This window comes from Emys orbicularis, chromosome 5 (genome assembly GCF_028017835.1).
Source record: "Emys orbicularis isolate rEmyOrb1 chromosome 5, rEmyOrb1.hap1, whole genome shotgun sequence".
Classification (NCBI taxonomy): domain Eukaryota; kingdom Metazoa; phylum Chordata; order Testudines; family Emydidae; genus Emys; species Emys orbicularis.
The window spans coordinates 66430618-66444493 of record NC_088687.1 but is presented as its reverse complement, the minus strand read 5'-3'; the positions used below and the strand labels follow the sequence as shown (position 1 = coordinate 66444493).

The 13876-nt window shown below is 38.0% G+C and overlaps 1 protein-coding gene across 2 annotated transcripts in view; it reads right to left on the bottom strand.

Annotated features, from left to right (window-relative positions):
- Positions 1-13876, bottom strand: part of RAPGEF2 (Rap guanine nucleotide exchange factor 2) — a 331016-nt gene that overhangs the window by 129798 nt on the left and 187342 nt on the right. For both annotated transcript variants that reach the window (XM_065405517.1, XM_065405518.1), the window contains exons 6-7: positions 10647-10814; positions 7827-7844 (exon numbers count right to left, since the gene is read on the bottom strand). In XM_065405517.1, coding sequence (XP_065261589.1) covers positions 7827-7844; positions 10647-10814 — 186 coding nt within the window. The remainder of the gene's footprint in view (positions 1-7826; positions 7845-10646; positions 10815-13876) is intronic.

Sequence of the window (13876 nt, the reverse complement as noted above, 5' to 3'; positions counted from 1 at the left end):
TAAAAACAACAAAAGAAAACACCGCAATTACAATTTTTAAATATTCCTTGCACCTAAAGATAAATAGCAGAAATTCTAGCTATTTTTTCACTGGGAATGATCAGCTTAGGAAACCAGAGTTATGCATGAGAACTTGATTTTTCTGTTGAAAAAGTGAGCATACATTTTAGTTTTAAAGATAAACCTAGCATTTAATGCTACATCAATAGCCCCATGTCAGCTAGGCAAAATTATACATTGTAATAGTAAAAAAGAAATCCACCTGATAAGCCAATGATGATAAAAACTCATCCCTATTGTGGTAAATATATATTTTTCTTGAGAAAGTTCTTACATGTTTACAAACAGAGCATTGTCAATATTCACAAATTGAAAACAGAACCCAAACTGGCAGTATTATTACTGACATCTAAATTGCCTGAAACACTGTATGACTTGATACACAGTACTCTACTTTGAATTTCCAAATGCAACCAAAGATGGGTTCAATTATGACATCAGTACAAGCTCTCTTTCCAAGGGGAATGAAAGAACGGCAAATCCCAATGGATACACAAGTTCTGCAGCAGAGATGATGTAATATACAAAAATAGACATCCTCAGACAGAAGCTGAAACTTGGATAAACAGCACACTGCATACAATTCTGAACTGCTTTGCATTAATTTGCAATTGCATGCCATTAACAGGAAGAAAGAACAATCTCTGTTCTAACAGACACATTCTGATTTACATTACCTATTTAATCCATCACCTGTATATTCTATGGAATAAAATGATAATTTTTTACATCCTGATTAAAAAACAGAAATACCTTAAAATAGTAAAAAGACAGAAGTATATCCTGTTAACCAATTCTGAGGCTAACAGGCCATGATTTCCTGGAAACTGCAGCACACATGGAACAGTCCTGTATGTATGTATGTATGTATATTCACCTATTGTTCCTTGGCATCTCCACAGAGGACCATTGTATTGCAATTTCTAGACAAAGCAGGGTTAGTTAAAGCTGTACTAGTCTCAGAAATCCTTTGCTTTCTGGGCGAATGGCATCGCAACCCAGAATTTCCTCGTTTTTGTGAGTTTATGTCTCACTCTTAAAGATACACACTCACTTATACAGTACATACATACACTTCAGAAACGAGTAATTTTAATATTATATATACACATTTAGCATTTGATTATTTATGTTAGAGTAAGTTGAATATATTTTATCTTGACAATCTCTGCAAATTTGGGATGATATCACCATGAAATGTCATTTAAAAAGCTAGGAAAAAACAGAAGAATGTTTTAAAATTAAATATTGATTCTTTAAAAAAAAAAAAATTATTAGGCATAAATATTCTTCCTGCTAAAAGAGCCTGAAGGTTCTACAGCATTATAGACCAACCCTCACTCCTTTGCAAATAGACATAACCTTTAAATCATTTTAAATTTTTAAGTTTCAGATGTTATATAGACATTTATACAAATATGTATTCATGTACAAAAGTGTGGGCATTAAACCCCTGAAAACTGTTAAAACTGTAAGCTATCACTTTAAATTCCCCAGTGCTCTTCCTGGTCCTGCTTGCCCGCTAGGAGGCTCTGTAAGGAAGTGTGTGATCTGGGATTAGCAGCAGTCTGCAGAGAACCTGCCTAGAGTAAGGTGGGGTGAGTTTGTGTCTGTTTCAGGGAGCAGCCTGCTTTGTCTTTGTTTTGCGGTTATTGAGCATTACAGCTCTGAATGCTAAGAAATAAAGTAGTGTTATGTTGTAACCTTCCAGCAAGAGTATTATGGTTTTTTCTGTGTGTATGCTGTGAACATAACACTTTCCTGATCCATATTCTCTTTACCCTTGCACCTTCCCAAATCCCTCACTGTATTCTTGCTTCATCTGCACAGCCCTGGCAACGTATTTACTCATCTTCTGCAAATAAACTCAGTGAGAATGGAGGAACCACATATGAAATCAGCATTCTGGAATGAACACTCACACCTGATGTAAGGATTTTTAGTGAAAGAATCTATATTAAAATATATAAATAAATAAATGAATAAATAAAATATATTAGAAATTTGTTAAGATTATGAGGAATATGAAATTGAAGCTGTTGGGGTCTTGAAGAGACTGACAGTGGTCTTTTCATACTAACCTCATTTCTTGTGATTGATATAAAGTGCACGTGGGCTGACAAATCATGTTCTTAGATTCATTTTGATACAAAACTATAATGGCTGAAGTATTATATAAAAATCAAATTGGAAAGTCATCTTTAAGTATATGACTATATTGGCATCAATTTACTGAAATTAAATGCACTGAAATTAGCAGACAGAACATTTGAGTTTAAAAGCAAGGTAATTGCATTAGTGAGGCATATTACAGTGCCATAAAGTCTGCATTGTTGAGGAATATGCTTTGCATTCTTACCTATTAGAAGTGAATGCATTTTTAATTTCTTTAAGTTTGCTTTCTTTGTAATTGGGCATAGTGTTCCTTTATGATATCCCTTTTCTAATCCCGCTATTCTTTTATTCTGATCCTTTATTCTTTTTATGTGTGGTGATGGTGGCATTTCCCTGGGATCTGAACAGGGACTTTCCCTCATTCCATATAGTCCTAGCTAAAATGCAGAAAAAGGCCCTTGACTCCTCAAGACAGGAATCAGGGCTAATCTAAAGAGGCATCACTTCCCTTAACTCTTCCAAAACTCAATGTGTTAGAGGGTGCCCATGGATGTCACAGGAACCCCATCCATCCTAAGACTGGCAGCAATACATCTATAACCCCCATTCCCTACATCTATCTAATCCGTTAATACCCACACCTCCAGTTTAAACATTTTTTTCCATACAATTATACATCAAATCTTTTCCTCCTGTTTAAACTTTACATGTATGTGCTACTCCCAAAGCTCGAGAACTAAGTAAACATTAGCAAATATCACAAGCATTTAGACTGGTCACGTTTTTAAAAGCTTGAGATATTTACAGTGTAGTTGGATCAGCGAGTCATGTAACTCTTATTCTTTTAATATTAAAATGTCTTGCCTAATATTATATAGGAAGCCTATGGCAGAATCTGTAATAGAACACAGCTCTCCTGGGTTCTATTCCAGTTTATTAAATACAAGAGAACATATCCTTGGTCCTTAACCTTATTCATAGTCTATCCTGTGTGCTGAATGAAGCAGGAGTCCTGCAGAACAAATAGTATATAATCATGTAATTAAAGACTGTCATAATGCATACATACAAGGCAGATAAATTAAGGTTGCCCGGGCAACCTTAAACCTGGTGTCCCTAATCACTGAATGCTTGAATTTGCAACCCATAACATTTTTAAATGTAGTTTTCTGTATTTGATTTCCTAGGCTTTAGAAAAAGAAAAAACCCAAATTCCATCATATAGACTCCTACCGACACCACAGGGGTCATTAACAAGTGCTTGAACCCAGGACCTTTAGACCCAAAGCAAACCTCTAGGCTGTTATCTTCTATGTGGCTCAACAAACAGGGCTAGATGTAACATACATTTTGGCAGTGGTTTACACCAGTAGTTCTTAACCAGGGGTTAACGTACCCTCGGGGTACACCAAGGTCTCCTGGGGTACATCAACTCGTCTAGATATTTGCCTAGCTTTACAACAGGCTATAACAAAAGCACTAGCAAAGTCAGTATAAACTAAAATTTCAGACAGACAATGACTTGTTTATATTACTATATATAGTATACACTGAAATGCAAGTACAATATTTATATTCCAGTGGATTTATTTTATAATTATATGGTAAAAATAACAAAGTACGCAATTTTTCAGTATTAGTGTGCTGTGACACTTCTGTATTTTTATGTCTGATTTTGTAAGCAAGTAGTTTAAGTGAGGTGAAACTTAGGAGTCTGATTTGCCTTGCGTAGCCCCGAAAGGGGTACAGTAGTTTGGAAAGGTTGAGAGCCACTGGTTTACAAAACAATTTGCTAGACTAGCTGTTGAATGTCAGGATTCCTGGGTTCTATTTCTGGCTTTGGAGGGGAGTGGTTCTGGTTAGAGAGAGTACAGTAAAGTACACAGGTTTGATTTATTTATTCTGAAAGTGTTGCTGAGGATGAGACATAGAAACTCTGATCTGTTCCCAGCTCTGCTCAAAGTGGCCTTGTGTGAACTCTCATTTGCAAAACTGAGGGAGAGGGAGGGAATGATATTTGTCTAATGCCTAAGGGGTAGAAGGGCTGGCTCACTAATAAGGACTGAGAAGTTTATATAATTATTAAAAACCTTTAGTGAAAGAGCAGAGACTAGAATGTATGACTCCCTACCCACCACTCCTTCCCATAGGCCAATGGAATCGCAACTGCGGCCATCGCAACTGGAGCTCAAGCTCAGTGGGTTGAAGAGCATGTTCAGTGCACTAGGAATTTTTCCAAAGACTGTCAGCAGCTAGTTACTAAAAGCTTTATTGATTATGTTCAAATGGCAATTTTCAATCTTACAACTTGTTCCAATCTGAACAGATTTTCATGGGGACAGCAAAAGATATCGGTCTGATCCTTGCACTACCTCCCCGCCCCCGGCTTATGTTCATGCTCCAAATCATGGATGTACTAGACCATCATGGTTACAGGCCCAGCTGCACCTCTATCCCTTTCTGGTCTCTGGGTGCAACCCCTTCAGGTGTCAGGCCTCATGCCTTTACCTATTCCAGGTTATAATTCTGCAATTCTCCCACTCTTAGATCAAACCCTAGGCTACAGCGCCCTGTACACCAGCTGTGTTTACCCTGCACCTGGGGATTGGGACATGAGGGTCTTCCTTTCAAGAGATTGAAACCATAGTTTACAGAACAATCTTCTAAAACCAAAGTATTGTTTCTTTTAGCAGTGGGAACAAAGCATGTAGAAAAAAAGGATTTTAGAACAAAAGCAGTCTATATGAATATCTATCTTACCTAAAGGCTTACCATTCCATGATGGTAACCTAGGAACACCCAACTTCTTCAGACACCCCAGCAGGTACCTTTGTCAGCTCAGTTCCCCCAACCAACCCCCCTCTTGAGAGTCCCTTTTTAAACCCTGCTACAATTCTCTTTCCTCTTGGGCATTCACAGGCCCTTTCCTGTCCAGGCATTGTCTCCTAAGAACCCTCAAGTGTTTGTGAACATGTGGCTTATCTTGAGACATTCTTTTTCCTGTCTGCTTGTGTTTTCTTACAGACCCTATTAATCTAAACCAACATATTCAGACACTAAGCAAACATCAACACAGTTTTCATAAATTATTACAAAGCAGCCCCAATTCTGGCACATGGGCACTAGAACACCTACAAAAATGATCAGAAAAATTTTACTTTGGTAAACCTATCTAATTTTTCCTAATCTTATTAATGGAAATGGCTGTTTTTGCTGAAGTTTTTTTTTAAAAATCTCAAGCAAATACAAAGCATGAAAAATTTCAGCCCAAATGGTTAAAGTTTGGCAAAGTTATAAGCCACCAAAAATAAAGTATTATAAGGGAAAATGCTTTGTTGTGCATCCCTAACTATAGGCAGCCAGCTCTGACTATAATACATGCAAAGACACCAAAATCCCCATTTTAAGATCAACCTTAAGCATTACACTGGTTAGTTAAATATGCAAGAGTTTATTAATCTATCTGAAGCTATTACTAGAATACCTCTCCTACACTGTTCTATTCCGATCCTCTTAAAAAAAAAAAAAAAAAACTGTCTAGAAAACTACATTAATTTTTAAGGGCCATACTTAAGATCAGAATCCTGATTTATGTCATATGATCATTCATATTTAAGACTATTAAGAAGGACTATTAAACCAACATATTGTATCAATGATGAAGTATGCCCCCTCACATTCTAGTAAGAAATTGAACTACCGTAGTTAACATTGGAATGAATTTCCCTACTATTACTGTGCAGTTAGGGCTCAATTTTTACCCCACCTAAGTCGTGGGGAGTTTTACCATTGATTTCAAAAGAGAGGAGGACTGGGCTCCTAGAAAGATAAAAATATATCTTTATTGTTACAAAAAGATGGTATTTCAGCACAACAAGCTATTTCACACCTAACAGCTTTGTAAGAAACAGCACTGAAGCCCTTTTGATAATCCCAAAAGAACAAGAAACCTTCAAATACACAAATGAATTGAGTGCCAGTACAATAGTTCATTAGTAGTGTAGCATAGGGTTAGCTAAAACATAGTAATCAAATTTCCTGCTATAAGGTCAGCAGGATAAAGCAAAAAAAATAATATTTTGCTCAAAGCAAGGATCTTAAAGAAACTTGTTCTTTTAATTTGTCAACCAAGCTCTACGTACCAAAGGGATTTCTTTATGTTTTACATCACTAACTCTGTGGCACAAAATATACCAAATAAATTCCTATAAAGTATCACATATAGTATATGCATAAGTGTTTTTTTCATTTGCATCAATGTAATTAAAAATAAAATTTAAAATCATAAAGCATGGCATCTAGGTCTTCAAAGTATGTTGGTATTTAAGAGCTGATCTGAGACAGAAATCCTACCATCTTTTAATTTTTGTTCAAGTGAGACTGGATCCAATCTAGAACTTCGCTTATTCACTCAGACATGACTTTCCTGACAGTGATTCTTCAACATGTTCTGGTAAGCCCATTCAAACTCCTTCCCCATTTCAATCAAGAGCAACTAAAGAGTGCCGTAATAAAGTCTAATCTCACTGTCTCATGCTGAATCAAACAGCAGCAAAATGGCAAAAGCAAAACCTACAAATTTTCAGCTAACGAAATTTCCACTGCCTACTTTTTCATTTCTCCAACTTATTTTCCTGACCTTACAAAGTGCAAGGGCAGAACAGCTGCAAATGGACTTTATTTTTGGAACCAATACAAAAGTCTAATAAGTTATCTATACTGAGGAAATACATAAATGCATTCTGTTAAATATACTACCTATTTTCCTTATTTCTGTGCTTTGCACATCATCCTCCAGTGATATTGCCTCAATCTTGTGATGTCATGCAGGCAAGGAAGAAGATAAATTACAGTAGATCCTCAAAGATACGAACACCAGAGTTACAGACTGACTGGTCAACCAGAAACCATGTGAAACCAGAAGTAACCAATCAGGCAGCAGCGGAGACCAAAAAAAAAGCAAATACAGTACTATGCCTGAATTGCATCTTAAAGGTAGGCACATCTGGGCTGTCTGTCCCCACCTCTACCCCCACCCCCACCCACTTACAGATTCACAGGCGAAGCTGTGAGCCCTCACTGCCAGCTCAAGGCAGCCAGAGCAAGAGCAGCACTGGGATCTGCGATGCTTTCATGTAAGCCATGGGTGCTGTTTTCACACACCCCCCTTGGGAGGAGGGTTGCTGTTTTCACCACCCCCAATCCCCCCGCTGGGAAGGAGATGCACTGTTTTCACCACCACCACCCCTCACACCCCGCCACAGTCGGGGGACAAGCTTGCCCCAGCAGGGAAAGAAGCTGCCTGCAAGGAAGCTGCCTATGGAACCTGGCCCAGAGTGTGAACTACTGGAGCTGGAGCTGAATTTTGTTCAGTTACGGAACATTTCAGTTACGGACAACCTCCTTTCCCGAGGTGTCTGTAACTCTGAAGGTCTACTTGTAATCAGGTTAAGGAGACTGTGTGCTGTCACCAAATCCCACATTTATTTTAAGCATTCTCACTATAGAAGAAATATAGAAAACATCAATAAAGAAAACAAAGGTAGGACACAAATTTAGCCATAACACTGCATTGGTATTATGACACAATTAGTCACACTGGAAACTTACAAGTAAAACTGTTAGTGGACCATACGTATAAATTACAATACCTGAGGTTTAGTGCATTCCTGTGAGCCAAAATGAAATGAATGCCGTATAGGAAGAAAGGAAAAGATGAACATTATCACACATGCTATAGTACATACCACCATCAGATAATGTTAAAATTATTTTAAGGTGAGTCCTGTTCCCTGATAAATTGGCTGCTTGTGTAAATGTTCTGTAATCCATGCAACAATTAAACATAATGCATTTAGCTTTATTTACAATTTTTGCAAAGTACTGTCATGTATTTGCCATTTTATAACTATCTTTATATAATTTCATCTACATTTTCACTATAGCCAACTTCCTTCAGAGATGCTATTTTGCATGTCATTTTTTGACTATTACGAACACCAGCTTTTTAAGTACACAATCAATTGGGCCAATGTGAAGTAAAATATTGATAAACTTTCAGCAAACATTTCAGTGATGTGGTAAGTAAGGAGCTTGTATAAAATAAAATTGAAGCATCTAGTTTACTCTAAAGCTATGCAATCTATTTTCTGGATGAAGTTATTTTATTTTATTTATTTTTTATTATTGATCTTAATGTATTTAACATGCAAATCAAAACATACCCACAATGGACACTAAAATTAGATCATGCAACTGAAGACTAATCCAATATACTTGACCATTCATTTCATACGGGGGTTTTCAAAATCTTTTTTTTAAAATGTGTTAGTTTATTCATACCAACTTCTAAATTTTAGATAACTGAAGGCCTGATCCTGAGAGATGCTGACTAATGGGAATTGTGAATGGTCAGAACCCCTCAGGAGTTGTACTAAAATAATGCACTTTGCATTCCTATCAGTTTCAGAGAATACATTTCAGTACCATTGTAAAGACATTTAGATTTTCAAACAATTTTGATTTTAAAACAAACAAAAAGCCTTTTGGGTGGCCAAAAGGCAGGAGAGTGAGGAAGAGACAACCTACACAGATGTGAGTGACTGGAAAATGCAGTATAGAGAATATAAATAATATCAATGTGATTGGAATGTAAACAATGAAGATTATTTTTATTCTTATAGTGCTTGGTAAAGTCTTCAATTTCCATAATTCCAATTTGAACTTGCTGCTCTTAATATTTTCCCTAAAAAAAGTATCTCAAGTAATTAAATAATTAATTTAAATTATACATTGATTTAAAAAAAATTGTCAGTAATTATTTCAGGTTTTACTGACAGTCTACCTGGCATTCTCATAATGTATTTCCCAGTAGACTTGTAAATTCATTATGAACTTAAACAGAATGATTAACGATGAGCTTTTGCTCTTAGTACTGGATTTAAATCTACACCAACCCATTATGTATTCTTAAAAAGTAATTTATACAACAGGTGTGGCCCTCCTAAAGCAAATGGCATTCTCAAGTCTAGTTACCATTTTTCAAATAGTAGATTAGATGTATAAATTACATCTATATAAAAACCATCAACAATTCCTTCCTCCACATCACCCAAACATGCATGCCACATAAAGGTGGTTTGTGATAAACCAGTATAATCTCTTATCTTAAAACTGCAAAAGAGTTATACGAATGAGCCAAATGAAATGACTCAACTCAGAAATTCATAATAAATTTGGAAAAAATCAAAATTGCACAGAACATTAAACCATTAAAAGGGGCCTGTTGTATAAACAAAATACATAAAGTGTTGATGTAAGATGTATTTATTTAACTCAGGAGGAAAAATCTCTAACAGTGGATGTAATCAAACATCTACACATTTACAGTCATGCAATGGATTACAACAGGGAATTGGCAACAAGTAAAGGAATGTGGATGGGTAGCGAGAAAATGAGGGGGAAAACCACTACTTCAAATTAGAGACAGCATTTTTAAAACAATCAAGCCCTGATTCTGCAAACACTTGTGTGCTTGAGTAACTTTATACTCAATATGACCAATCACATGCATAAAGTTATCTATGTGTGTACTAGTATATTTTTGGAGGTTCAGGGCCATAAAAAAAACAGCTGAGTACAGGATCTGAAGGCCACTTACTTTTCTGAGTATTTTGTATGCTGCTGAAGTTAACAGCAAAACTAATTACTCTTATCCTGGTAGACCCTTGCTCAACAGAAAAATAAAATAATCCAACAAATAATTTTGAAGAACACATTTAAAATATTAGTACTTATGATCCTTCATCTTTTATGAAGAAAGCCTATAATTTTCAATCTGTAAAATTACACAAAAACTATTTTGAAGAAAATTCTGACGATGCTTTGTCTGATGATAAAGGACAGACTGCAGTATTTCACTCTGGGCAAAAATATCATGGTTCAGACTGAAACTTCTGGTCTCGTATTAGTCAGCAATAAAAGTTAGTTTAATATTCTCAGCTCTGGGTCTTGCACAGAGAAATGACAAGCCAAATCATGAACTATTTCTACCACAATGCAATACAGGCCTTTTCAGAAAACAATTGCTATACATAAAAATGAATGCTTTACTGATTAGGAATACTGTACACCAAAATATTTCTATTACATTTTCAATTATTGACAGGAAATTTGAATCACATGTATCAGGTAACTGATTTGTTTCAAAGTTGCCAAAAATGACTGGAATTGTGAGTAAAGATATGTGCTGTCCTCTTGCCAGCATTGTTTAACAACAATAAATGTGCAACAAGCTAAGTGTTCTCAACTGAGTTATGAAGCAAATTACATGGGCACACGCACACACTTTGGGCCAAATTCACTGATACCCTAAGGAGAAACTCCCACAGTGAATTTGACCTTTCAGGTGATTATTTTTGTAAAAATGTTTTTCCCTTGTCTTGTATTTAAAACAAATATAGGTAACTTACCGTATGATAACCTCTAGGTAAAGGTGGCTTCCCCACAGGATAAGGATCCACAGTATCAATAATGGTTTGTCTTTCTCCTTTTTGATTGATTTTCCTAAATCTCCTTCGGGATTGTCTATGGGAAGCTTGACGCTGGAAATATTCTTCATTTTCATCCATATAGTCCACCTATAATAAAATAAATACAATGAAGGGTCATTTCCCTACAAATGAAAGTTACTGCATATTCTGCAATAAAACAGAAGCCTATCTTTTCTTTTGCTCTTAGTCATGTGGAAGCTTTTATTTTAGACAATCCTTAAGTATAAGTGCCGCTGCTACTGAACAAGCCCACTTTAGTTTAAAATTTAGTTTATGAAAGGGCACTTTGAACTCCATTTCAGAAAATGTGGTTGGTTATGAATTTCCTGCATTTTCAACAGTGAAAAGCATGAACTCGGTGCCAAGAAATCAAATGTCCGCAGGGATGAGAAAGAACAAGTATTACTATGAAAAGAGTTATTGAGCAGACACTTTCACATATTATATAAGAGCCTTACTCTATTTAAAAAAAAAAAGTTAACATCCTTTTCCTCAATTTTTATTCTTACACAGTAATGTTTTTGTCTATGCAATACACTGGCAAACGAAGCTCTCCCATGGGAAGGAACTTGTAGCTTTCCTACAGATTTCAACGGGTCATACTGGGACCTTCCACTCCCATCCTGCCTCTCTTCAATAGGCAACACTGTTTTAATTACGTATTTTAAATATTTTGAGACTTTTAAAGAGGAATTTTCACATCAGAGAAATTTGAAAAAGATTAAATTTACATAAAAAGAAATTTACTTTGTAATAATAGCAAAGGAAAAAAACCCAGAACATTTCTAGTAGATGAGTGTATGAATAAGGAATTTCCCGCTCAGCAACATCAATATCCTCTGTGTTCTGGAGGCTGCAGCAAAGTCGCAGTCATGTTACTACATAGTAATGTATTGCTATGAAAATGTTTTTAAAATTCAGAATTCTGACTTTCATGCAAGATAAAAAAGTTGTAGTAATTTGGCTTTTTGTATCTCTCTCCCCTGTGCCCATCTTACTACTAAAACACCATCATTTCATGCTAGAATTACGCCACATCTACAAGGAAGCAGAAAGTGGCAAAAACTGTCTAGTATTGTCCTTATGTGCAGATTAAATCCATTCACATTCCTCAATCTGTATCCCAAGGCCAAAAAGATTATTCCCCAAGAGAAATAGGACGTAAGTAGTGGTAGGTGGGTTAAGAAAAGAAGATGATGACAAACTACCACCATGCAGGTGATTTTTTCCGTGTCATGTTTCTTTTCACCATCTATACAAATGAAACACCATTACATTCTGCTGACATGACAAGAAGTTTTAATAAGAACCAGTCCTACCCTAACCAGGTGTATAAATTATGACTAAACATAACTATTAAGGGTATGTCTACAGCACAATTAGATACCTGTGGCTGGCCCATGCCAGTGACTCAGACTCACGGGGTTTGGGCTAATGGGCTGTTAATTGCAGTGTAGACGTTCAGGTTTGGGCTGCAGCCCAAGCTCTGGGACCCTCCCACCTCATAGAATCCTAGAACTCAGGCTCCAGCCCAGGCCCAAAAGGTCTACACCATAATTAAACAGCTTTGCCGAAGCAAGCTGGCACAGGCCAGTCACAGGTTTTTAATTGCAGTGTAGACATACCCATAGACACTTATGGTATGCAACAGATGTGTGGTGATGACTTGGTAGCTGCTCCACATGTTGTCCTCTGAATATTGAGTTCTTTCCACTCAAAGTGCAGTCAGTCCTCCAAAAGGTTGGGCCAAAGTATACTTCAAAGGTTTAACTAAGAGGTTCCAAAGCTCTTCTTATTCACGACCTACTTTGGATGGATTGTCAGCTAAGTGCCCTCATCCAGCACCTACCACAGGCCCCTCTCATCATGCCTTACCACAGCTGCAGCTTTTTTTTCAGGTCTCTTTTCCCTGTCACCCCGCTAGGCCCCTTTTCTTATTTTCTCTGTCCTTTCCCCTCCACCCCCCACATTTTGTGTCCCTCACTTTCCTCCAACCCATCAAAGAGCTGTGTACCAAAGGCATTCATTGGTACCACCCAAAGCTAAAGATGGGTATCATAGCAGCAGGAATTGGGGATAGCAAGCTGTTCCCGGAACCTGCAGCCACATATACAAGGTACAATGGGAACAGGGAGACAAAGTGGGTGGATTCACACCTTGAAAGGAGCTGACTGCCACTTTCCCCACAGCAGAATTATGGGGTTTGGATTGGAGGGCAGGGGGAGGAATGGGCATTTCTCATTTCTACTTCCCTCTATGCTGTGAAGTCATTAAAATAGAATGCATCAGAGTTTTATTAGCAGGATGGCGACAGAGGACAAGGTAAACTGCTATTACACAACCAATGTATTAATCTAGAGCAGGGGTCTCAAAGTCCCAGCCCGCGGGCCATCTGTGGCCCGAGAATCTCCCCAATGTGACCTGTGGTGCTCCAGCAATTTTGGGGCCGGGTCTCTCCCTTGGCACCACCTGCGGGGCTGTGCCTCCACGTGCTGCCCCCACCCCGAGCGCCCCTGCACCCAATGGGAAACTGCCCACCCCGCGTTGGAGCCCCAGGTAAGCGCCACACCCCCCAACCCTCTCCCAGAGCCTGCACCCCCTCCCCCTTCCCCCACACCTCCTCCCACCTCCAACTCCCTCCCAGAGCCTGCAACCCCACTCCCTACCCCAGCCCAGAGCCTGCACCCAGCACCCAAACTCCATTCCAGAGCCTGCACCCCAGGCCCCCTCCCCCACCCAAACCTCCTCCCAGAGCACACCTCTCACCCCTTCTGCACCCAAATTCCCTCCCAGAGCCTGGACCCCTACCCCAGACCTCCTCCCCGACCCAAACTCCCTCCCAGAGCCTTAGGCAGGTGGGGGGGCAGAGTTTGAGGGGGGCAGGTTCTGGGTGACATGAGTGATATTATTGGCCCGCTGGGAGGATTTGAGGACTGGCACTGGCCCTAAGGTAAATTGAGTTTGAGACCCCTGATTTAGAGTGAAAGTGGCAAAGAATTTAAAAAACTTGAAGACTAATGGATATACATTTTAAATAAGTTAGAAAGTTACACTTTGTGTGAAAGCTATTCTTTAATGCTTCTAGAAGTCAGGACATTTGGATCTCCATCCTTGGAGGTTTTTAAGAGCAGGTTAGACAATAACCTCAG